At 45.5% G+C, this 27,312-nt stretch overlaps 1 protein-coding gene across 5 annotated transcripts in view; it reads right to left on the reverse strand.

Annotated features, from left to right (window-relative positions):
• The window catches only part of NTRK2 (neurotrophic receptor tyrosine kinase 2), a 324,099-nt gene that overhangs the window by 175,090 nt on the left and 121,697 nt on the right, over nucleotides 1–27,312 (reverse strand). Inside the window, exon 13 of one of the 5 annotated variants that reach the window (XM_084794545.1) lies at nucleotides 16,781–21,707. The exons of the other annotated variants lie outside the window; for them this stretch is intronic. Within the exon in view, the coding sequence (XP_084650671.1) occupies nucleotides 21,670–21,707 (38 nt within the window). The 3' untranslated portion in view covers nucleotides 16,781–21,669. Of the gene's footprint in view, nucleotides 1–16,780; nucleotides 21,708–27,312 lie in introns of those variants that run through there. 5 annotated transcript variants of the gene reach the window in all.

The following is a 27,312-nucleotide window of genomic DNA, read 5'->3' on the forward strand; positions in this document are numbered from 1 at the left end:
GGTCCCCTGAGGCCCCTCTGTTCACCACTTTATGCTCCCAGCTACTCACAGGCTCCAAGCACCTGTGGGCTCTTGACAATCACTGCATTGAAGGTAACTTAATCCCAGATCGCCTCTGTGCTCCTTGACCCAGGGCAGCTCAATTCCCCATAGGGCTACTCCTTTCAGATAAACACATCAGCATGTGTAATCATTTTCTAATAACCTGGGTCATGAGTGTGGACAGGGCAAACCGTAGCAAAGGCCGGTCCAGCCTGGACTTGCCTTTCAGTACATCTGGAGGTAATTTTTCAGGTCCATATTTGAATTTTAAAAGTAACCTTGCTATTAATAAAATGTCCAAAAATGCGTGAGCACACTTGAACAGTTTTATTTCCACCATAAGGCTAACTCAAGACGGTTTGGCAAAGAACAGACCTATGGCATCTGCTCAAGCAACAAGGAACTCCACTTTCCCAGGCGCTGTTCAAAGGAAGCTGGAGATGCCTGGGAGGTGGCCCTGAGTCCAGCCTGTCTTATCCTGCAAGCACAAGAGCCTCCTGATGATCTTGGAGCTGTTTCAGACTGCCAATTGTTTTGTATATTACATTAAATTCGGAATTGGTGGCGTTACAGAGAGATGGAGCGACTGCCTCAAGCAAGCTGTGTGTGGCGATGAAGAGCGATGCCGTACAAGGCTTACATAGCCCTTATTTTGAAGGTGTTCCCACACACGTGATTTCAGAATAACTGCCCATCGCCTCGCTTCTCTGGGTCAGCCTTACCCTGCCGTGACCTACATGGCTACCTGCAGCAATAACTTAAAAATCCAACTGCTCAGTTTTACAATATGATCGTCACAAAACGATGGGAGAGGTGGCTTTGATTTTCTGCCAGTCCAATAGGCCATCTTTGGACTTTTGTGGGTGTTTGTCCTTGTCTCTATCTGAATCTCACAGCAACAGATTTGAGGAAAACCATTGCAGGGTATTGGTACCTCAGAGCCACACCCTCTTTCCATGTGGAAAAAATCCCTTTGTCCAAGAGTTAGCAGTGACTGCCTGCCACTGGGGTGGTTTGACGAGAAGAGTGGTGCTGAGTGCACGCAGTCTCACAGCACAACGCCAGCACACACAGGCACTGGAAACATCTCCCAGAATGCTGCTAATGATGTGGGCTGAGTGAGGAACTGTGCCTTGAACATGGCCGGGGGCTCAATAATCACATATCATGAATGGTATGAATGGCACTTCAAAAAATAACTGCATTTGTTTTTATGATGTGCTTTAATTCACTCATTATTTATTTGCTTGCTTTGTCGTGTGGGCACCATGCTCAGGCACCAGTGTAGAGGTCAAAGGGTAACTTTCAGAAATCAGACTTTCTCCTTCCTCCTTCCTCCTTCCTCCATGTGGGCTCTGGGCACTGGGCTCAGGTCCTCAGTGTTGATGGTAAGCACTTTTACCCTCTGAACTATCTCACAAGATGCCCCAAAACTATATGTGAATTGCCTGGCTTTGAGTTGCAAGAAGTCTCTGTTGGGGGCACATAAGGAGGTTGTCTCCCCTAAACCAGTGGAAGGAAGGAGCACACAGCCATTGCAGCTTTCTGTATTACGGAATGCCAGTTACCAAAAAACAAGACAGAGACCACGCACACACTTAGGGATTTAAAAAATGCTTGTGCAAAAAAAAAAAAAAAAAAAAACAACCAGTGATTCCAGCATGTTTTGCCTTGCTATGGCTTCATACTACATACAGCTACATACTAAAATTTCAGTAGTACAGAATGAAACATAGATCTTCTGTTCTTTAGCAAAAGAATTTTAAAACTTTGTCAATAAGGCATTAAGCGAGGCGTCACCTTGTCCCATGAAGGCGGCTGTGGGTACAGGCAGCAATGGTGTCCTGTGCAGTCACACTTGTCTCGCTCACTGCCTGACACTGAGGGGTTTTCTGAGTCTCAGAAGGCTCAGCATGTGGGCAGAGCTGATAGTCCAAGCCAGTGAGGATGAATTCTGTGAGTGAAGGAAGTTCCTCCGCTTAGAAACAGGAAGTGGCAGACAGCCCAAAGGGTTCCTAGAAGCTCCAGGCTATGTGCTGGCACTGCTCAGGAGTCAGCTTCACCAGCAGGGCTGGGGCTAGGGCAGGTTCCAGGGTCCTGTGAGCCTGGAGCCTTGGTAGCAGCCTTATAGTCAGAAGCCTGCTGTGTCAAATTTACGCTGGCTTGACTTAACTTCCTGTGCTGGTAAGAAAAACTGTAGTACCCAGTGGAACATTAATTTCAGCAAACAACTAACTTTAGATAAATATTTTCCAACTATTAGATGAGACATAATTATGCCAAATATGATTATTTCTTTATCTGAAATTTAGATTTAGACGTATCTGTTTCATAAACCTAGAAACCTTATTAAGGGCTGTGCTTCTGTAGTTTGCACTGTGCTGTGTGGAAATGGCAGCTTTTCCCAATTTGGAGAAAACCTGTAGAGAGGGGTCAGAAGAAAGCCACAGGCATAAGAGGCCACAGTGAATATTGTGGCATGCCCATGCTGAAGGTGTTCAGGTAAACTGAGTGTGTGGACACCCGTGTTCTTCCTCACCCAGGCCTCGTCTGGCATTTTCCAGTCCTTACTGCCCTCTGGCACCACCTGGGAAACTTCTAGAACACTCACATCACACCACACCACATCACACCACACGGATCTGTCTTGCCCACACCACAAGAAACTCTGGATTGGTATGCCTGAGACAGGTACACTTTTAAAAGCTCTCAAATAATAACTGAGGGATCAATGAATTCCCTTATTTATCAAGAGAACCTACTATAAAGCCATATGTGTGCCTGTGTGGGCTTGTGTATATGCATGTGAGTACGCTTGTGTATGCTGTATGTGTATGTGCTTGTATGTATGTGTATATGCACATATATTATAATATATAATATAATATATATTATGTGTGCATGTGTGTGCCCTAAGTACATGAATATGACTGTATTGGATTTCTAGGCATTCACATTATTATCTATAGTTTTCCTTCATTCTTTTCTCCTTCCCCCTCCTCCCCTTCTTCCTTTCCTCTTTCATTTTTTCCCTATTTTCTTACACAGAGCACTGAAAGCACTAGTCTAGTTTTAGCAAATGCCACTTACTCTCAAGCCTGCCTGTAAAGCACTATCGAGTAAGATATTTACAAAGGGCCCTGATGACAAGATCCCACCTCACATATTCCCACACACTTTGTTTGAGGTGAGCTCCAGGAATAGCACTCTTTAAAACCTCTCCAGAGAGCTCTGGTGGCCACTGCACAAAAGGCGGGGCCTCAGACTTCAGTTTGCAACAGAATTGTGCGGGAATCTATAAATGTGCAGGCTCCTGACCCCCCAACCCATCACCTCATGAGGCCCCAAATATGAACCTGTGACTAAGGATTCTACAACACCAAGGGCATTTTTTTTAGAGGAAGGCAGATAACGCTGTAGGTCCCACCCAGCTCAAAGCAGTGCTTTTCTAGAGCCCAAAGAAGATGATGGCGTCTACACACATGCCATGCACTGCCCTGTGGCTGGGAAACCTAGGTGGCCGCATAGAATGGGCAGGCAGTTCTACTGCTGAGCCAAATGCCCAACTCAAGCCGGCTTTTATTGGAGAAGCAAATATGGAGGAGCACACATGGCAGTGGGCAAAAAGGACAAATGAGATCCCCTTCTATTTCTGGAGCTGGTGGCCCCGAGCAATCGTTTGAAAGTTTCTAGCTCAGCTAGTGGTGGTGTGGTACCTGCCAGAGCTCAGCAACATTACCATGCGCAGAGCACATATATAAGAACAAGGCTTTGCCATGAGACAGTGGCAGATGTTGATGGCTTCTCCCTGGCACTTTTCCCAGGTTACCTCAGCTTAACTTTTACACATTTTATCCAGCACAAGTGACAGCTTCCCCAGGAACGCATTTCTTGATCTCCATAGCAAGAATAGCTCTCCGCTCATGGCAATCCACTCGGTGTCTGCTCAGGGGTGCTCCCCACCTCTCTGGACCTGTCTAAAATGCCTGTCTTCATCCTGTGGGCAACAAATGCTTGCACACTCAACTCCCTCATGGTGTTAATACAGCATGTCAAGGCTCCAGCTTATTAAGAATCAGTGGGCATCTTTCAGACCAGTCACATGAGGAAACGAGAGTCTTAAGTTCACTGGACGCCATTTTCTGAACCTTAAATCATCTTTTCACTTCAAAAATAACCAGGATTTCTAGAAACTACCTTAGAAGTCTGTCTTACTGTCCTGTGGGGACCTGGGACTGTCGTAAGAGCTCATGCACCACTTGCCCGCGCTGACTATACATTCTTTCTGCCATCCATCAAGCCTAGGCCCCAAAATGTCTTCCTTTGTAGTATCAGGATGCTTCCCCCCAAGAATTCTGTATCCTGCCACTGAGACATCAACTTGAGCTCTGGTGTGACACTTACTGGCTTTAAGACCACAGATAAGTATAACACTCCTTTTCTTACATCACAGGGATGACACTGTGTGCCCTACAGGGCTTTTGTGAGAAACTGTCATATGCAGAGCCCTGGAGTGCAGCCTGGTGTGAGGTGGGTGCCCTTCTCACACAGCCTTCAACATGCCATACCCTGGCAGAAGAGACACCTTGTTCTGTCATAGTCAGTGGTGAACCCACAGAGATATACATAGACAGATGATTACACACAGAGACATACAGGGACATACATACCCAGGGACACACATAGACAGACACATGCACACACATATATAGACAAAGATACATAGACATACACACATTCTCTCTCTGTGTGTCTCTGTGTCTCTGTGTCTCTCTCTGTCTCTGTCTCTCTGTCTCTCTCTCTTTCTCTCTCTCACATATACACACACACACAGAGAGAGAGAGACAGAGAGAGAGAGAGACAGAGAGAGAGGGAGACAGAGAGACAGAGACAGAGAGAGAGACAAAGAGAGAACTAGACTTGTCTACAAAACAGGCCCTAATCACTGGAGATGCGGACTTGAGGATGCAGCAACACAGTGGCGTTCTGAGTTCTGAGTTAGGTGTTCTTGTACTCCTCGGCCTGACAGTAAATTGGCCAGGGTTTCTGGGAAGGCAATGAATAATATGTTACAAGGGTCTTAAAATATTAACACCTCATGACCTAGAAATGTTATCTTTAGAAATCAATCCAACGGGAAACAGCCCAGGAATATGGACAGGGATTTATGCACAAAAATGTCCATTAAGGTGCTAGCTTTAACAGTGAAATCTGACGATGATTAAACACATCACAGTTTGTTTACAGGATAGAATATTGTGGAGCATGAATGCTTTATTTATTTATAAGAAATGTTAATTCCATAAGGAAGTCCTTAGGGACACTTTTTTGATATGTGAAGAATAAAGTGTTTATGTGAAATATTATTTCAAGCATGTAGCAGCTACAGGCAAAAGGAAGTGTTAGAGAAACAAGAGATGTTTCTGTAATGACAGAATCATAGGGAAATTTTACTCCTTTCCTGACAATTTATATATTTTTTTAAAACAACACAGAAAAAGTATAATTTTAACAATTTCTGAAAGTATTAAATTCAAAATATACACATCAGAATTAGTTACCATTGGAGCTGTTGCCCTGTGAAATACTGAAGAAAGACCCAGGTTACATTGCTCTGCCTGTCACAGGGGATGAGTGTTCTTTCTCAGTGGTCTGTCTGTCTTGAAACAGCCTTTCTGACAGACTCAGAACAGTTCAAAGAAAGATGCAAACAAATCACACATACACACACTCATACACACTTTCACACACATCACACAGACATTCACATACTCATACACTCACACACAATACTCACACGCATGCATATATGCACACACATACTCTTATACACAATGACCACACATAATTTCACACATGCATTCACACTACACATGAATACACTCACCCACATACATACTTTCACACAGTCTCACACAATCATCCACACACTATAATACATACCTGCACACACATACACACACAAAACACACACACACACACACAAGATTCTCGCACATACTTGTACACATGCATACGCATGTATGCAAACACCTACAGTCTTACATACTTTCATGCACTCACTCACACACTCATTTACAGAGAGAGAGAGACAGAGAGACAGAGGGGGGGGGAGAGAACGCTAAAAACCATGACAAGATGACTATCAGAAGGAGCCCCACTTGATGACTGCTCCTGAGTGCTGCTTTGAGAAGTGTCCCCCTCATACTTCTAGCCAGAAGCTCAAAGGCTTGTGAAGACTCAGCAAAGCTCTGTCCCACTTTGAATGGGATGAACGATGCAGAACATCACAGATTCGGGGCAACTGAACACAATGTGTGGAAGTGACCAAGGATGGGGGAATTCTAATAAAGCCTCTGCCTTAGGTGCATGAAAAGCAACATGGGGGAAGTCGGGGAAGGTGTGAAAGCAGCACTGAGCATGCCCAACCTGCTCTGGCTGTCAGACAGAGAGGATTCCACTTTCAGCTCACCTTGTCAAGGTGTGAGGGCCCACTGCAGGGCAGAATGGATGCTCCTCAGCCACCCACATTCTGGAGAGCTGGAGCTCTGCCCCGGTGTGAGGCACAGCTGTGTGTTGGACTCCTGTGTGTGCACGTGGCTTTCTGCCCTGGGTGTGCTTGTGTGGAGGCCAGAGACGGATGTTGGGTATCTTTTGCTGTAGATATCTATTTATCTGGTTTCTTTTTTAAATAGAGTCTAGGGCTGAACCTGGAACTTGCTGATGCCATTTGGATGGATGGCCAGATTCCCTGGAGCCTGCTGTCTCCCGCTCCCAGTACTGGGGTTACAGACTTACACCACTGAGACCAGTTTCTAATGTCTGTGCTTGCTTGTGCAGCAAGCATTTTACCTACTGAGCCTGTCCCAGATGTTTGGAGAGGCACATTCCCAGGAATTCTCCCTCCCTCCCTCCCTGCCCCCCCTCATACACACACACACATACACACACACTCACACCACCACCACCCTCTCTCTCTTACACACACACACACACACACACACACACACAAACACACACACACACTCACACCACCACCCTCTCTCTCTTCCTCTTACACACACACACATACACACACACACACACACACACACACACACACACACACTACTGCCACCACCACCATTGACAGATGAGAAACAAAACACTGTCAAATCTTGTAAGGGGAAAAGACCCTTGCTATCTCCTGAGGAAAGTCAGCAACAATTCAGGAGTCCCCAGACAAAAGAAAAATATGGGGTTTAGTAAAGAATAGTAAGTGATCCCATCTATCAAATACAAAATGTGAGTGCTATAAATCCTTGTGCGGCCCCAAAAGGCGGCCAGTAGACCTACCATCTATCTTGAATGTCAGGAAAGAGCGCATGAGACTGAGGCATGGCCCATCACAGCTTCCTCTCACACATGGTCTGATGGCCCGATGGCTATCCTGCGTGTACACCGATGGGGCATTACCTCCCTTGAGGCCAACAAAACGGACATGATCGAGTCAGAGCCTGAGAAGACCTGGACAGGCGAAATCACTGGCTTGGCTGTTTCATTTAGAGAAGCAAAGCCACTCTAAACTGCAGCCTCCCTAAGGGCAAAAACACTCCCAGAAAACCAAGGAGGGAGCCTGACGTTAAATGTGCTTTGTTTTACCTCATTTAAAAAAAAAAATCAAGCAGAACATAAAACCCTTCCCATGACCTCCTGGCATTTAAAACCAGAACAGTTTACATAAAAATATGGATTTTAAGTTCTACTTCTCTTTAGAAAGAAAAAGACAATTTTTGTAGGGGCCACATTCCATCAGCAAAATACAGCCAGCCCCTCCAGCCCCTAACCTGCAGGGTTAGTCCCTGAAGTCCTTGCTTTAATTCAGGTCTCTGACATTGTGATTGACAGGTCACATTGTGACAGGTCATGAGGTGACAGGTCACATGGCTTGCAGGCATCTGCATCCTGCCTCTGCTCTAGACTATATTTGTACCAGTTAAAACAAACAAGTGAGAAGGTTTTTTTTTTTTCATTTGAAAATTTTTAAGAAATAAAATAATATTCAACTGTATATGGAAGATGCCTTTTTGGTATTAATGAGTCCATTTGAGTTCTTTTAGGAATAGATTAAAAGGTTCATCTATAGGTAATCTGAAAGGTAAGAGGTTCAGCAGCAGCCTGGTTCTCCCCAAAGACAAGCAGAATTAGAGAGAAGCAGCATATTTATGGAAATTCAAAATTTTCCTTGTCATGAGAATAAATCCAAAAAGATAAATTTTTAGCTTCAACATAAAATGAAGTTATAGTTCTTTGACAAATGATATTCTTTGTTGTCATGACAACGGGAGCCTGCTAGAGGTGTGCATCGAGAAGCCTGCCCATAAATCAGATGTTTTAGGAAGGGGCTATAGCAAACATTTCTAGACTGTTCCCCAGATATAGTGCCAAAAATGTAATTATAGACATTTGTATCAGTCTACCGTATAGCGTGACAGCTCCAATTTCACAAAATGTTAATTAAAAAATCCATTATATCTATGCTCCTTGGAGAGAAATTAATATCACACCTAAGGTTGGAAGTCAACGCAGCTCAGTGGCTGTGAAAATTGGGCCGGTGGAGTCAGAAAACAGTGCAAATCTGTAAGCGCTGCTGGGATGAGGGTGGGGTAGACCCTGCTATCCAGAGAAGAAAGGCTGGGGGTCTCATGATGCTTAGCAGTATCTGGAGCTCAAAAAACGTGGAGAAGTAATCAAAGATGTTAAGGTCAGGGTTGGAGTTGGAGAGGAAAAGCTGGAAGGCCAAAGTTAGTGCATCAAGCCCAGAGAGAAACTATCAGTGGCTTCCAATGAGGTCAGGGAAAAAAAAAAAAAGATAATTAGCTTAAAACTCAGACATCAGAAAACTATTTCTGAAGGCCAAGGCCATGGCATTCCACTCCAAGGCCACAGCTACAGGCCTGTAGCTTTCTTTTCCAAATGTGAGTTTGTCGGACAACACTTGAAAAGAAAAAAAATCACATTTCACATAGAACCCGGCTGCTTCTCTTTGAAAAGCAGGTGATGTCAGAAGGAGTCGCTTGTATTCCAGACACCTGGAGCTGGAACTGAGGTCTGAAAACGAAGCTCCGTGAAGACAGGGCCCAGCACCTCAATCAAAGCACGAAGAGGAGGCGGGATGCATGGCAGGATCAATGAAGGAGCCATGGCCACCTGTCTATTCTGCCACCTGGCTGCTCACTGAAGCCATTTTCTCAGTTGCTTTGTGATGCCCTGTGGTGTGGGGCACATATGTTGCCTCTCAATGTGAATTTCCACAGAATCCGCTCTGGTGGCCACAAGTGTAAGCCACTGAAGAGAGTGGAAGTTCTCTCACATTCTTTAAAGACTGTTAAGTATAGTCCCCCCAGACTGAAGCTCCTTACCCTCATTATTCGCACTAGAGGTGTGATGCTGTATAAAATAATTTTTCAAAGGCCCTGGAGTACCCAGAATGACAGAGAGGCTTCAGATCTGATGGTCTCCGCCACGTGAACACACTCAGGTGCTGCGTGTTGACAGTGGTCTCTAGAAAGATGCTTCCAGGGCTTTATCCTCGGGACTCGTGATGCTGGTCTATTCAGAAGGCAGCTATTCTAAATCTGTCCCTAGGCCCAGTGACAAGCCACTCCGAAAGAAAGAGAGAAGTATACAGAGTCCCTGAGAAGATGACATGAGGAGGGAGCCAGAGAGTGTGGTGGCGTGTCTATAAGCCAAGGGATGCCAACAATTGCCAGCAGTGACCAGAAACCCAGGGACTCCTAGACTTCAGAAGAAGCCAACACCTCAATGTCAGTTTCTGGCCTCCAGGGTGGATAAATTTTTCTAACCAGCATCACCAGGATTGTGGCCATGTGTTACTATGACCCCGGGGAGACTGATTTGAACATATTCCTACCCGTGTGTCAGAGAGGGTCCCCCTAAAATATTGCTTAATTGTTCTTTAGGCAGGTTCTTAAAACTCGTCATTACTGTGACCTCTTGCTGAAGAAATGCCTTACTTCTAAGACATGATAAACCCAGTTGAGGAGACATGATCTCTGTGCCTCTGGGAGCTGGAGTCCAGGGATGCTCAGCTGGCGGGCAGTGGTGCATCTTTTGCCTTCTTTCCTGACCTCGGGTGGACTTCCTCCTGGGACATTAGTTAGGAGGTAGAAGGTAAAACTTAAAGACTCAAGAGTTTTAAACTTGGAAGGTGCTTGCATGCTGGGGAACACTATGCAAGACGTAGATATTGCTAGCCTCCAGAGCCAGATGGCCTCACCTCCCAGCAGCAGGAGGTCAGCACTGGGGCACACAGCACCGGGGAAATGCTGCTTGCATCACAGATAGGACATTCTGGACTCGGAGAAAAGCAGTTGAGAATGGGGACTTACAGAGAGCTTTCTCGGGAGTCTGTACAGGCCTGTCTGGAATGGTAATGGTCCTAAGGCCTCTATTGGGCTCCCCCCCCCCCGGCTCCCCTCAAGATCCAGGGTGCCCTCTCTTCTTGATCTCCTAAAGGCAGGGGGTGAAAGTCTGGGGCTAACATGCTAATAATTAAGGTCCAGGATCATCTGAGCTCTGTGTGTTCATCTCATTAAAAGGCTGATGGTTCGGTTGACGGATTGCTCGCCCAAAGCCTTGCGTCCTGTCACTAGCAGTGCTTAATAAACAAGCATTAAGAGGCAGAAGCAGAAAGATCAGAAGTTCAAGGTTACCCCCCAGCTACACAGCATACTGGAGATTAGCCTGGGCTACGTGAGATCCTTTCTTTAAAAAAAAAAAAAAGACGCCAGAGAAGACACCAGCAAGCACTGGTTACAGATTCAGACACCATGGCCTATTATTGCCCTAGGGACTTTGGAAAGTCATGAATTTCTGGGCTTGGCTCTATTTCGTCCCTCAGTTCTACTACTGCTGTGTTCTGTGGCCTGCCCATGGCCAGGTCACACGTGTGCCTTCTCTGCCCCAGAGTCATACAGCTGGCATCTGCTTATTGCAACCCCCTCCCCCCAGGCACTGTCAGGTGGGTACATGGCCAGGAAGACTCTCTCTCTAGCTAAGGAAACCTTGAGAGGCATCTTATACTCTGGGGTCTCCCAGATCATCAGATCAAAGCCACCTCCACAGGCTGTCTGACATCACACCCATTTCTCTGCCCTGGTTCCCTTTCCCAGGCACGCTCTACTAAAGTACTGGGATGTGACTTCCCACCTCAACATCAGCATTCAAGAAGTCTGACGTGAGACACTCATCTATCGGCTCATGCTGTGGGGAAGGCACCAGGCCTAGAGAGCACAGGCCGACTGTCCAGCAAGGTCACAACAACCACGACTTGGTGTAAAGATGGCTTTGTTTAGCTGCTGGGGATTTTGCTAAATGCAGTGGGCCCTGCCAACATTTAGAAACTGGGAAGACTCACACCAAATCCCAGATCGCCCTGCAGCTTGAAAACCCTAACTTATTTCTCCCAAGCCTGTATTCGTATACTGAAAATAGGGCTGGAGCTGGAACGGCTCTGCCCTGGGCACTGAACCAGCTTTTACCAGTCTTCTACATATGCTCAGGGCCCCTCCAAGTCTCTCAAGTCCCTTGCCTCTACCGCCATCACTCTAGCACATAGAAAGCACTCGGTCCAGCTTACAGACTCTGAACAAGGCATCATTTCTGTTTAAAACCATACACTGGAGGGAGGGCTGCTGCAGAGCAGGGCAGGGTTAAGGTCTCAGAAGATGTCTAGGTCTACTCCTGTCCGTCTCGCTCACCTGCCCGGCAAGATATTGACATGCATCTCCGTAGACACTCTCCCGACTGAATATGAATCAATAGGAAGGGTGGCTGCGATGGGAAATGTGTTTGAAAGAAAATCACTTGTGGTTTTAGCAAGGTGGTAAAACAAGCAGGTCTCCATGTGTTATCCATTTCAGGTTATCATAAATAAGAGGTGGCAACAGCTCGAGGCTGACAGGTTAAACAGTTCATATAGTGACTTTTCCAAACCATGTGTGTGGTACAGGACGTCTTTGGCTGATGCTATTGTAACCACTGAACTTGACAGTGGGTCACCGAAGGAAGCAGGGATTCCAGGGTGCACTGGGACCACAGGTCTAACCTGGAAGATGCGGGTGCTGTCAGGACACGAGAGCTGTAGACGGACAGCTCAGCTCAGGGGAGCTCAGATAAGTCAGCATCGTCAACACCTTTAGGGGTGTCCCTCTGAGTGGCTGTACTCCCTGTCAGTCCCTTTTCTACAGAACCTAAGCTTTCCCCAGGCTGCTTCCATGCCAGTGATAGGAATAAGATCAAAGGGCATCCTGGCAAACAAGGAAGTCTGGAGGTGGCTCATTTGGGGACCTCCCTGGAGGCCATAGTGAATGGCCTGCCACCAGCCTAACCTCTTACCCTCTCTCACGCTCTGGGTGGCTTTCCCAGTTTGTAGTCTGGGCCTCTCGCAGATTTCCTTGGCTTCCCATATCCCCCGCCCTCACCTCAAGTTTCTCCTGGTGAAAATCTAAACGGATCCGACTGTATCTTGGTGTCAGCCTCAGAGAAGACACATTTTGCCCTTGGACAGAGCTCATGATCAGGCCAGGTGCAGTGGTTCACACCTGTACTCCCAGCACATTTGAGGGGAGGCCGGTGGATTGCTGTGAGCTGCAAGCTATCCTGGGCTTCAAAGTGAGACAGAAAAAAAAAAAGCAAAAAGCAATGTCTATTGTGTATGCTTGGCAAATCCATCTGCTCCACCCCATCCTGGAGGCCCCTACTTCAACATGCTTACTAGACACAATGCAAAGAAGGCCACTCTCCTAAAGAGAACAAGTAGGTAAGTGGGCTTCACAGGAGTAGGGATGGGATTAAGGGAAAAAGAAAGAGGAAAAGGAGAGTGAGGAGCAAAGGGAGAAGAAGACAGTCCCTTAATTGTTCCTACAGAAGAGTGGACTGGGGAGCTGCCATCGCCTGTTCATGATGTTGGGAAGCTCTCTGACAGATTCTGTGCCTTCTGTCCTCAAACCAGCAGGTAGGAGGGTGGCAGGTAGTCCCTGGAGAACTTCCAGTCAAGAAGTGCTTTGTGACCACAGTGAGGGCCGTAGAGCTGTCATCACCTCTGGCTTAACCCTCAACAATTCCAGTTTTTCATTTTGTCAGGGGACACAAAAAGGAAAGAGGCCTTCCGGTATGAAATAATCTCATACCAAGACACATAAGAATACAGAGATGAGCCCCCACCCCCACCCTCTCTCGTTAACATTAAAAGGAAGTCTTCAGGCTGGTTATTTCATGATTCACATCAAGATAGAAAAGGGAGACGAGATCAGCAGCAGCATTTATAAGCCCTGGGAAGTGGAAGCTTCCAAGCGGCCATAAATAAGAACAGGAATATCTGCCAAGTCAGAGGGCTTGCCAAATTTGAAATCCACTCAATCTTTACATTTTGGAATCCAGACCAGAACACCAACCTTGTGGGATTTATAATAACTTCTTCTCAGCAAAATTTCTTGCTATTTATAAGAAAGTAAAAACAAAAAGTAAAAAAAAAAAAAAAAATAGAAAGAAAAGAAAAAGAAAAAAACATGACATGGAAAGATTTTTATTTTAATTTTATTTTTTAGCCATCTGGGAGCATTCTGGGTAGTGAGCGCTGTGGAGACAACTAGGTGGAATGGTTTAGGCACTGTTTTCAAACCCAATTTAGTCAAACAATACTAGTATGCAAGAGTAGTGTGTGTGTGTGTGTGTGTGTGTGTGTGTGTGTGTGTGTGTGTGTGTGAACTACTGTGCTCTCACTGGAAATTAATTTCTCTCTCTTTTTCTTTCTCATACACAGACAACTACCCTCATGATTCCATTCAGCCAATTTAAAAAAAAATTAGTGCATAAAAATTAAAGAAAAGATGAAGAAGTGTATTTGGGGTGTGAGTGCTGGATAGAAAGAGTGAGAGATAAGTAGAGTAAATCGGTTCCTAAGAAAATAAAAGTGTGGGGAGAGGAAGTAAGGTTTAAAAAAAAAGTGGAGGTACTTTACATAGAGTTAAAATGAATTCTAGACAGCAAAGGCCAAGCAGAGGTCTCAGGTCCCTGAAAGCAGAGCAGAGCAGGCCTTCACACAGAGACAGTCTAACCTGGGCCCTAGCAAGTTCCTTAGCTTCATGAGTGTTCTCTGCTCGTGTGTAAATTATGGAAACAAAAGCAGTGGATTATAAACATCACACAGACTGTCACCCATGAGGACAAGGGTGGCACCTGCTTGCTGCACTTTGGCATCACCCAGAGCCTTGCCCCGTGCCTCACGTTCACCGGGCACAGCAAAATACCCTGGATCTTGAGTAAACCTGACGTAACCACCAAGTGAAGAACTCGGCACGTGCTATAATTACCGTTCTGTTGAGGCGCACTCTCCCACCCTTGCTGCTTAAATCAAAAGATATAGGCGCAGGGTGAAGAGGTGTGAATGAGTTAAAGGGGACAGGGGACAAGGACGGGGGCACTGAGAATGACAGTGGGGGTCCTCGGCAGGCCTCTCCCCCAGGAGCTCCTGGTAGAGTGGGTCTTCCACACACAGAACATGCCGGCCATGTCCAGCCACCCTTCTCTACTAAGACCTGCTGATGTGCCCTCCGGTCAGTCTCTGGGAGGGCTGGTGTGGAATTAGAGGTGTGCAATCACGTGCCTGGACAGGCGATGGCAGGTTGATGAAACTCCCCCAAATCAAGGACCCAGACACCAGTACAAAAAGAAACACCTGTCTGGAGAGTCTGTCTTGAAGCCTGAAGCATCTTAGGAGGTTGTCTTGTGGTCTCCACCTGAAGGGAGAATGGTGTTTAGCCCCTAAAACCAGGGTGCTGCCTGCAGCTGCCCAGCCTTACCTGAGGACAAATTCTATTCTCCACAGCAAATAGCATAGCAGACATTTTTATTCAACAGTGATTCAGAACTGATTACAGTCTGATGAGGATTATTAAAACAAGATAAAAGGGTGGAAAATAAACACAAGAGATGTTTCTTCTTCCCTCCTTGGAAACATAATAAAAATATCAGGAGGAGGGAAAAAAAACCTTACTTCTCATTAGTTTGTGGTTGGGCAGAGATTTTAATGCAGTAAACATAGGCTCTGAGATCTTGTGGCGTGTGAGATGGACTTGACCAAACGACTGGAAAATTAGCATATGCCCTTGGCAGTCTTTCCCCATCCCTGGCTGCCAGGATGTGTGTGTGTGTGTGTGTGTGTGTGTGTGTGTGTGTGTGTGTGTGTGTGTGTGTGTGTGTGTGTGTGGCAGTTCCCCATGTGACTGCACCCTGGGAGACTGCTCTGCCTCTCAGCTCAGCAGAGGCTAAGAGCAGCAGCTTAGGCATTTTGTGCCACTTTGTTCTGCTGTCTAGATCCTGTCCATGGAGGTAGCTGGACACATCTTTAATATCCGTCTCACCACACTGCAGCCCCACTGGGGTGATTTCTTGGGATTACCTGGTAGAGAGTGAAAACAACTCTAGGCAGGTGAGAAGGGCTGAACACCAAGAGCAAGAGCGATGGACAAATGTGCTCAATGACATTGGTTGAAAGCAGCAAATCCACCATTGGTTACAATGCACAATGGAACACGTTCTGGAGTCTCACGAGGTGATTGGCTCCAAAAGCTCTTGACGCAGCCTGCTTCATAAGGTACAATCTAAACGCAAGTGTTGGTTTTACCACCAGGCCACACACTCACGTGCCAAGATCTGCAAGGGGGGTCTTTGATGACACAAACACCTGATGACTTCTGGAGACTGGGAGCAGACACTTTCTCAGGGACTAGTTAACCTGACGATTCACCTTGGTCACAAATAATCTCTGCTCAATTTCTGGGGCCAGAAGGAGTGAGCAATTTAAACTATGGAAACTGTACTGTTTGAATAAGCTCTGTAGAGCTGTTAGGAGACCTGGAAAGCATGTGGAATGCTGCTTGGCACATATTTGCAAAACCAATACTCCTTAACGCTCATCACCACTCTTTAAATCCAAAGTAGCCCCACTTTTGATGATAAGGTAAAATTACCCCCAAGTTAAACACTGCTCAGACAATACCAATAATCCCTTCCGGGTGACCAGAAGGTAGTGATGGGCTCAAATAAGTCTAAGAGGCAGTCGTGTAAGTCTTTTTCTTTGGCCTATGGCCAAAGGGGAAAATGAAGAAGGAAGGTCTGATGAGACTATCATGGAGACAAAGGGACACATATCTGCTCACGTCTCTCCAGCCACTGCCATCCTTATATCCTCCTTCCTATGCCGTACAAGCTGCTCTGAGCACAAGTCACTTAGCATATAAGCTGACAGGATACTGAGCGCCATCTTCCTGCGGTCAACATCCAAAGTCTTCTCTAAAGGATATAAGAGTTTCTTTGGGAAAAAAAACAAAAAACAAAACAAAACAAACAAACAAACAAAAACCACAAAACTCCCTTATGTACTGTGTACCGAATACCTTTTAACCAATGAAAATAATTCTAACAAGAGAATCACAAACCACGCCTCCTGGGTGTGCAGTTCTTACTGACAGGAGCTTCCAAAGCTGTTCCCAAGCAAAGACTTGCTCTAAAGCCCGCAGTGGATGAGTCTGCCCACCAGACGACACTTCTTACTCCTGCCCCCCCCCCACAAGACCTTCAGCCCTGACTACCACGAATGACATGGGGGTGATGATATGTGTCTGGGGACAGGAATGGGGGCATGATCTACAGAGAACACAGGACACACGGAAGATGAATTGTAAAACTTTATTGGCTTGTTAAAGAAATGGATGAATTCAGCAAGTACATTTATAATCTAGCCACATTGTTAAAACAGCACTTAAAAGTAAAATCTTTTTTTAAAAAAAATGAGATGCATTGTTTACAGGAAATGTGAAAAAGGAGACTTGAAAAACCAGAATATTATAGGGGAAAAAAAACAGGCATGGAAGTGAGTCACAGGCTGCCTCTGGATTCCAGCAAACGCATTTGAACCTGTTAGGGATGAAACTCGGGGGCCATGGTTTTCTTGGGCATCTCTTGTTTGTAAGTTAGTTCATGGATGCATTGGCTAAAATTAAGTTGGTTTGAAAATTCTGGTTCTTTGTTTCTTATACACCCCACACCTTCCCCTCCCCCTCCCACCCTGCAGAAAACTAAGACTCCAAACACCAACAGTGGTTGTAGGGGGAGTTGGGAGTTGCTTCAATATCACTGGCAATCCTGAACTATGAGTCCAGATTAAACACAGAGGCAATGATCTTGTGTCCAGAAAACCATAACAAGGAAATGCTTAGCTACACTGGGAAGCTGCCTCTGTAGCAAAAATCACCATATACCTTTCTGGACTGGGAATTCTGTCAACCTAATTTAAGCCTGGCAGTACTCACCCCAAAGCAATTTAAATTCATCAGAGACCTCAGCTGTCCCGGGTGCCCTTAGGTAAACTGGACAGATGGCCAAGTATTGAGGGTATGTGGAGGAAGGGCAGAGGGCTCTGTACCAGAGTCCTAGGAGATCACAGGATCTCAGGAGCTCTGTCATCCTAAAGCAGAAGGGCTGGGTCAGCCCACACAGCCAGAGGCAGCCCCCCTCCTGAGCTCCGGTGTTGTACGGAATCACTCCCCTTCACCAGAGCCCTCCCCAGGAACCCTAGAGTCTAGACCAAACAAGATGAAGTGAGTTTCAATTAGAAGGAGATCAGGACAAAGGGAGGAATTCTAGACAGCGCAAATGAAAGCGAGTGGAGGTGTGAATCACCCCTCACAGAGACAGGAGTCAGCACAGGACTGAGAGACTAGCTTGCAAGAGAGAGAAAAAAAAAGTTAAGTGTGTTATAATTATGCAAAGCAGCCAGTAAAACCAGAAACCATTCTCAGTTTGTCTTGGGGGTCAGATGAGGAAGTTGAGGAGAGGGTAGCAGGAGCAAGCACGGGCCCTCTGTCCTGTTCTCTCTCACACCCAGCATGTCCTGAAACTGCCTGACAGGCACTTGCGCTATCAGTTACTCTGCATAAGTGTGGTCTCTGAGAACAGGCTTCAAGAACCTAGCTCTTCTGAGGACCCAGAAGGGTAAGGAGCTCACAGAAGAATGCGCTGTTTTTCTTTGCCGTGGGGAGGGCTGTAACTGAGGTGGAGGTTGGGGGGCAGTGGAGAGGGAGAACTCCTGAATTGGTTCTCTCTAAGGCATACTGGGGTTCATATCCTCTGTTGAGAGACATCCCTCTTCAGCCTTAGGACTGTTTGTGCGTTGGCTGTTGTCACACCTTGAATTGATACCTTGTTTTGTCAGAAGATGTTTCTTACTCTATCTCAGCTGCCTAAGAGGGCCTCAGAGACACTCCCCCACCCCCCACCCCCCACCCCACCACCATGTTGGGTCAACAGACTAAGGTACCATATCTCTTTGAGTCGATGTGTCCGTTTTCTAGTTACCAAGGGCCATATCCATCCACTAAGGACACCATGAAGATGGAGTGGGGCGTGGGAACACTCATCTCACTCGGTTCTCTTGAGAGCTCAGAAGACTTGGGGCCTAAACAGAATGGATTTGCATCAGATAAGGCAAGAGGAAGCACTCTCTAGGACCTAGGATGCCTCTGCGCTTGGAGAATGAGGAGAAGACATTGTTGTAAGAACAGCCCAGCAAGGTGACATGGCCTGAGGTCCCAGCTAGGTGCCAGTCACAGAGTGACAGACAGGTGGGCAGCTTTGGGCCGCCAAAGTTCATGTCACAACTTGCTTAATGCAGCTGTCAGTGGAAGGCAGGGAGAAAGTGAGTTTACAGGGAAAGACAGACAGATACAGTGAGGAACAGTGACTCTGTCTAAGACAGAAGGAACAAACTGGCAGCCCACAGGCAGGCTTTGTTGGCCTACATAATGTTTTAAAAATAACTGAGCCACCTTTTTAAAAATAGGGATGTTTCACATAAAAATCCAGGTTTCACATCTTCCTTACAGAATAAGAAGATTTGGAGACTTGGATTCTTGTTCCGTGGGACACGGTTGGCTGGGTGACAGCTGCTCCTAGGGTAGGCAGGTGCTAGCTCACCTGGACCACTGTGAGTATGTAGGAGACTTGCCTGGCACTGCAGTGTCCAATTCCTGTCAGAGAGCCACAGACCTAATTCCAGCAAAAAATAGCCCCTCTCCCTTCCTAATGCTGTAAAAATAAAACACACACCATTGTGAATCCTCAAAGACCAGGTTTCTTCAGGGGGACCAAAGAAAGCCAAGGATAAAAGGAAAAGTATAGAAAAGAAAATCTGTGCTACTGATGGCAGTCTTCGAGGTTAAAAAAAGAAAAAAGCAAAGAACACGGGAGCCATATGAAACAATTTTCTAGCTGCTGCTTTTGTGTCCCTGGAAGATGCAGGTATCTTCCAGATATTAAATCACCTTATCTGTCCATTTCTTTATATCTTAAAACAGAACAACAAAAAATTACTCTGCATTTCTCTAGTTGTTAACTGAAATTATTGCTTTCTTTTTTTTTTTCTTTCTGATCTGAGAAACTTATAAAATAATCTTTAAATAATCCATTATCCTTTTATGGCTTCATGAAATAACATAAAAGCTTAAAGACTTTTTTTTTTTTTTGGTGCCAAATAGCTGCTATTTAAGTGTTTGCTACACTGAGCCCCTGCCTGGCTGGCAGTTTGAGTTTCATTTTTCCTTTCAGGGGTCAAGATTTCTGCTATTAGCTGGCCTCTTGGTAAATCAACACCTTTGGGAAAGACAGAAATCTCAGCAGTGACAGGAGCTGTCACTTAGCAGCAGCACACTGGGCGGTGGGAGTGCCCAGGACACAGAGCCCTTTGTGCTGAGACCCACTATGCACCTGGAAACAAAGCCTTTGGGGTCTGTGGAAGCCACTGGCCCTCTTGGGCACAGGCATGGATGGCCAAGGCAACCCCTGTAACCCACAGACTCACAAAAGGCCTAAGTTTAGCAATACCATAGTGGCTCAGGATAAAACACCCACAGGATTCACCTTATCAAGTGGGGTCTAAATGGGTTCTGTTTTATTAAGTTCAATGCCGTGCTAACAGAGGATTCAAAATAGTTTCCAAACATGCTAGGATTGTTAAAAGAAAAACCTATAAATTGTTAAAGATAAGCTACCTTTAAAAAAAAAAAAAGGAACGTTAATAAGTTTCCACTCTAGCCATGCCCTATATGTAGACACGTAATAAAGCTGAGTGAGGTTTTAAGATGAAATGTCTCAGCCTGGCTATGAAGGGGACCTAAAAAGAAAGAAATGTGGAGGGGATGGGGAAAGCTACCGCCTGGTGCAGATGGGACAGAGCCCACAAAGGCCACAGCGATGACAAAATCAATGAAGGAGGGGTGTGTAGGTCAGAATAAAGTGGGGCAGCAGCGATTGGTAGCTGGAAGGCTGTCTTCTCAGCACTGAGAAAGGACACTATAAAGCGCGATTCATTAGCAGCCCGCCACCTCTCCGCTGCCAGGGTCAGGACAAGCTTTCCTGGCCTTGGAAGCACAGCAGTAGGGCAGCGTGCTCCAGGGAGACTGTCCTTAGTGCTCTCCTGCCCAGGGCAGGCCAGCATTCTGCTTGCAGGCCTATTCACACTAGAAAAACTGCAGTTCTGTAAAGCAGGTAGCATGAGGCGTGAGGCCCTCTCACTAGGCAAACCTCTAAAAGGCAGGTGGTTCGCAGAGGGCGATGAAAAGGGTCAAGATTATTATTCCCTATATGCATGGATTTCACCATTAGTTATTCTCAGACTGTGGTTAATCTGAGCCAGCATGCTTGGCCGCGTAGTCCCTGCTGCGGCTTCATTCTTCCAGCCGGTGGTCTCTAAAGCAACCATTAGCGTTATGTGTTCTAACACCTAAGCTAGAAGTTTGGATCTTTGCTGCCAGCAAAACAAAGAATCTTTTAATGACACCACAAAGTCCCCAAAGCAGTGGTGCATGTGCCCTTAACACTTTTAGTCATTAAGGTTGTAATGGAAATAAATCACAGAAGTCAGTAAGGATTAGAGAACAGAAAATGTTGCTGAAATACGTGTTACACATGGATTAGTCTTTTAGTGTGCACTTCAACCTAGTTATGATTTTAGATGATAGATAGATAGATAGATAGATAGATAGATAGATAGATACACTGATGATAGCTTGTAGATAGAAGATAGATATATGATAGAAAAATAGATGAGAGAGAGAGATGACAGATGAGAAGCAGATAATAGATGAGAGATGAGAGATAGATACGTAGTATTTTAAATTTGCAAATCACCTTTAATAAACAGAAGCAATTAATGTCAGCACATTTCCAGTATAGTCAAACAGCACACTTTTCAGAAGAGAGACATAATCCAGTGAGATTTCACTTCGATTCTATATTTGAACTATTATTGTAAGAACAGAAGATGGATCTAAGTGCGTTCTTCTGCTGCTTCTTAGCTGCCTGAGACCTGCCTGTGCCTTGGAGTTCCCCCATCCCAGCTCACAACAAGCAGGCTGCAGACATCCTCCGAGAATACCCATTTCCACCAGACACCCCAAGATAAGCGGCACTTCCTGGGATAAGCAACAGCATTGCCAAGAGTCCAGCTTACAGGGCATCAAGCAACAAGCACCACAGCCCCTTCCTTTGTCTTTTCCTTTATTTCAGCTACCCATCCAGTGGGATCTTATGAAACAAAACAAAACCTAAAAGAAACACAAAATGAAACAGAAGTCATGCTCAAAAGAAAAATCAACAGACATTCACATGCAAACATAGTCACTTTTAAAAGAACATATTGAATCAAAATAAAACACAGCATGGAATATGCTTTCAAATACAGGGCAATACATAACAACAACGCAAACTGGGGTAATATTGGCATCGCGTTATTGAGCGACTTAGTTTTAAACTCAAAATCAATTTATCTGATACATAAAATGTGAGAAAGCAACATGAAAGATTTCTGTGCACAGATCTGCCCGCAATTCTATCAGACATTAGCAGATTAATGTGAAGAGGAGAAATCTGAACACAGTATAAACAATCCTTGGCAAATTGACAAATATTTTCTTATGAGGGCAATTGGATTAAGTAACATCTCTATTCAACCCTCTATTTTCTTTACTTTCTTGGTTTCATGAAACTATTTCAATGTTAACTAACTCATTACTCAATAACAGAGCCAAAACTTACAGGGCTTTAAATCATAAAATGTTGGGCAACACAACAATCTCAATATTTTACTCAGGAATTCTAATACCACCTAAATGTAAGTATGCATCATACTATAAGTAATGATATACATATAAACGTAATGTTCATTACATGACCTAACGTATAGCATTGGAGCATGCAAAACATTGCATATATAATGGAAAACATTATATATGAATATATGACATAGAAAAGCCATAGCTATAGGTATATATTATATATGCCATATCATTATTAGCTAATAAAGAACAATTATTGAACACAGATGGAAATGCCAACCCTATAATAGATGATACAAACTAAGGAATGTTGAGTTCCTTGACTTCAGACACCTCATTTCCCTCTACAGCGGGAGAAAGAATGTGAACAGTATTTAACAGCTAGTGTTCGCCATACCAGCTTCTCTCCTAAACACTGTGATCAAGTTATCCTGTTGAATTTACCAATATGGCCAATAAGACAGGTTCTGCTATCATGGCCTCTTTACTGACGAGGAAACTGAGGCCTCAAGAGTTAAGCAATTTGCCCAAGGTCCTATAGCATCCTGTAGTACAGCTCCTGCCCAGCCCAGGAATTCTGAAATCCACACCACCATGTAAGAAAGCAACAACAGTGCAGAGTCTCTCTGAACATGGTGGTTGGAAGCCAGCAACAACTTGGAGAGTTCTAAGAAACTCTGTGTGTCATTTGCATGAATTCTCATTAGAGTCCTGAGTGGTAAAGTAGATGACACATCACTAGAGGCCCTCAAGACGTTTTCAAGATCATCCCTGGAAGAATCCTCAAAGCCCAACCTTCCACACACTCCATCTTCCTCCAGCAAATGTCTGGTCTGCCAAGTGTGGGTGTAAGATGCTTCCAGAGCAGCAATTACCACCATGGTGTGTAGCATTATTTAAAACAACGCTGAAGACTCTACAGAGCCTAACTTCTACAGCATCCATTGCTCGTGCCCTTCCAGTGGGGAAAGAACTGGGCCCCGACATCAAGCACCATACATGGGTTTATTCACGGGCAACCCTGAAGTGAGGGGGTGGTGTGGGATGATAGACCTCCTTTCTACCAGTCTCATCTTATTTCTACTGGTTTTGCCTCCAGGCAAACACTAATGAAGCTCAGTTAAGAGTAAACTATGGCTCAGAGCATGAGCTGGCCAAATTGGCAACCAAGCTCCTTGGTTACTCCTGCAAGTCTGGAAGAGGGCAGGTCTTGAATTCCTTCCCACCATAGGATTAATGTAAGGATGTCAGGCTTGCCAATAAAAACATGGGAGACTGGAGGATGTGAATAGAAGGTTTATTCCCAAATAAAAGAAGGTTGTTGACTTAAGTTACTCATTCTCCCAAACATTCAGTGCGGAGGACATTCGCTATTATACGTCAGGTCAGACTACCAGTGTAGCCCTTCCTCTTTGTGGGTTGATAACACAGAAACTCAAGAGTGAGCTGACACCAGAGGGCTTGCTGAAGGAGCCAAGATGCCTGTCATCTTCCTGGCCAACCGTCTTCAGGCTCCTGGATCCTAACCATTAGGAGTTGGGAGTGATTCCTCTAGATACCATCTCTACCCACTGGCAATTGCTCAGACCTCGGCCACCTTTGCCCCTTTCTACTCAACCTGAAGTGCCCTCTGTAGTCTCTGCTTGCCTTTTGGGATGTTCTTCACACACACACACACACACACACACACACACACACACACACACACACGGAATTTAACTCCACCCTCCACGAAATAAAAATAAGTGAAATGAACACCAAGCTGCTATAGTATCGAGCCATGAGTAGGATCTCAAACCCTGACTTCCATCTGCCTACACCTCTAAAAATGTGGGTCAGTCGTCAGTCTCCCTTTTTCTCCTGCTCTACTGATGGACTAGAGAGATTCTACCCAATTACAGACTTGGTTTCATATATAGATCTTCATAGGAAATGGGCCTTGTCTTCTAAGGGCTGACAGTAAATAAGAGGTCCAGTGCACCTCACAGGATCTCCTGACTTCTACTCTAGCATGTTAAAAAAAAAAACTGAAGAAAGGAACTTCAAGATGATATGAAACAATAGATGATTATTTTCTTCCAGCAAGGGGAAAAGTTTTTAGACCACAACAAATGGCTGAACATCTTGTGAGTTTAGCAGCCAAACGAGCTGTCTAGCTTGTGAGCCCGAAATATAGATATTTTGACAATGTGACATTCTGAAGCATTTTGCAGTACTCCCGTGGGGCATGGTGGTGATGGTGAAATTAGCCCCTTCACCAAAAACAACTTAGGGAAACTTTGTCAGCACCATACACTAGCGGCGCTAAGCAGGACGAGAGGAAGGTGGCTCCCATCTCAGAAGGGAGAAAGGAAGAGCTGATGGACCCGAGCATCCAACCTCTGCTGTTTGCCAACTTAAGAATCTTCACCTTGGCCTCATCCAAAGGGGCTTGGAAGGGCAGGGAAGCACTCTGCGTTTCTGCCATGGGGCTTACAACCCACTTTGATGTACTCCTAGTCAAGCATGCTCCTCCTATCACTCAGAAGCAATCAGCCATGAAGTGGCAAGGATCTGCAGTACATTCAAATCAACTGCAATTTATTCTGGTGGCGGGGAGTTGGGGGGGACAAAGAAGAAAAGTGCTGAGTCCAGAGGAAGCAGAGGGAGTGGAGGAAAGCTCCAGCTGCCACCTCGAAAAGCAAATCCTATCATAGTTGTCATGTGGGGAGTTTAAGCAGAAGACCCTCAACTTGGGCATCTGTGAATGCGGTGACACTTGGGTGACCGTGTGCTTGGAGGCTCCCAGGGAGTGCATACTTGCACTAAATGGAAAAAAGGAATGCTTCCTGCACATTTAGGAAAATGTTTACTAAGTAAAGCCAAACAGCAAGTTCTCGAGTGTTTATATTAGAGCATAGAAAACTGGGGCTCTGAAGCTGTCTGTCACAGTCAGCCCTGAGGTGGGTACCAGCCTGTGCACTTACACCTGGGCTTCGACATCAGTTATTCAAGTCTGGCGCATGTGGTGCATGGTATCCATGGGTTACAGTGGCAACTATTTCCCGTCTGCCTTCCCCACTTTTTACAGGTAACACGGTGGGAGCAAGTGTCCATTACCACCTAAGAGGGGAGAACTGAAAACCAAACACGAGCATCTCTAGATCATTGGATAGTCTTTTACAACGGTACTAAGAACTTTCTGTGTGTGTGTGTGTGTTAGGGCCCTGCGTCTTCCCTGAGCTCAGCCCAGAAGGTGCTTAAACATCACTCAAAACCATGTTTGTGTCCTAATAATGGTGGGCTTTGCTCATATACCAAGTCTTCCTCAGACTTCCTTCCATCTCGCTATTTCCAGCTTCAGTTGGCTTCATAGTCTGTAGAGAAGCCCCTCCCAGCTCTCCCAGCTCTTAACTCTGTGGCCTGCGCCCCTGTCTATGTGGCTTTTTGCACCTCTGAAGCCTCATATTTGTTTTGTTGTGATTGACCACATGCTAGGCTGCCTCTCACAGGAGGGCAGGGAGGGAAGAGCTACACATCTCCTGTGTCCAGCACTGCATCACACAAGTGCCTGCCAGAGGACACACGGGGATTGAGCACAGTACTGTGTGAACTGCATGGCCAAGGAGGCAGTGCACCCACTGCATGGCTGAGAAGGCAGCAGCACTAATCACAATTGCATATCTGAGCAGGGAACAATGGCTGTGGTGTATTGGGCATTCTATGTTTGTCCTGGTTGCATCTGAAACAAAATTCTTCCATGGTCAGAAGATATTGAAGCCTCAGAGCTGGACTCATGGACACCCAGTGGGCATCTCCTTTTAAACTCCCAGGGAAAACATGCTGGCTTTGGTCTATTCTAATCCCCACAGTGACCAACATGACTATGTGTAGGAGTGGGACAGAAGAAAAAACTGCTGTCCACTTCCCAGTTGGAAAAAAAAAAAACTAGCGAGTCATGTCAGAAGGTTCTCAGCAGGAAAGCAGCCTGCTTTAAGTGTGCAAAATAAAGCTCATTCAGCTCATAACTAGCTGAAAATTAAAGTAAGAAACAGAAAGTTCTTGGCAAAGTGAGCTTGCATGAGGAAAGCCAGATTGGTTGCACAACTCAAATCCAGTGATTCTAAAGAGGTTGTGGCCTCCTGACAAGTGTCCAAGCATGTGGCAAAGTTCACATAGGGTGGACAACACAGATAGAGACAGATACTGTCACTTGGAGTCACTGACTCACCCCTAAACACCTTAAGTGAACAGAAAAGAAAAAGAAAAGATAGGTGCTCAAAATGTCCCATGATGGCCAAACAAAGATGCCCAAGTTGGTGCAGCCTTTTGTCGTGTGTGGGTGGCCTTCTCAATGTCAGTAAGTATTTACAAATGTCCCTCTACATCCCAAGGCATTGGTTTCCAGACACCCATGGAGACAAATACCCTCTGGCACTCCGGCCCTTTGCATAAAGTAGCATATTACCTGCATATAACCTACGCCCACCATCCTGTATGCTTTAAATCATCTCCAGATAGCTGACAATACCAAGGTAACATAATGGCATATGAGTAGTAACCTGGATGTATTTTTTAGAGAACAATAACAGAAAAAAACCATCTGTGTTCTGTGCCAATTCATCCTTCTCCCCCAAAACACTCTTGGTCCACAAGTATAAAACACAAGGGTACAGGGATCAACTGTTGGTACTTGCTGCCCTCACCAAGGCTTTCGTGGCTACACTGAATTTTACCAAAATACTCCAGCTAGTGGTTTACTATAAAATGCGAAGCTGCATGGGAGAGAAATGATTCCAATCCTTACACCCACTAAGAATGTAACTGCACAAAATCTATTCAGATCCTTACATGAGCATCCAGTTGTTTGGCTCTGACAACTTGTGTCTGCAGTTACAGACCTCGGGCCACGGTGGATTTGGGGATGAAATTCCAGAATAGCAAATAACACTACGCAGTGTACAAAATTAGAAAGTGACAGGGAAAACCAGTGCCTGTCTGAGGATGATACTACCTGTTGTGGTGGAGACAAAACTCAGGAGATGGAGGTTGAAAGGTAAAGGAGGAAGGAGAGGAAGCAGAAGTAAGTGGTCATCACTGGTCTCCTGCAAGCCAA

The sequence above is a fragment of the Acomys minous genome, assembly GCF_964271855.1.
Source record: "Acomys minous genome assembly, chromosome: 9".
Classification (NCBI taxonomy): domain Eukaryota; kingdom Metazoa; phylum Chordata; class Mammalia; order Rodentia; family Muridae; genus Acomys; species Acomys minous.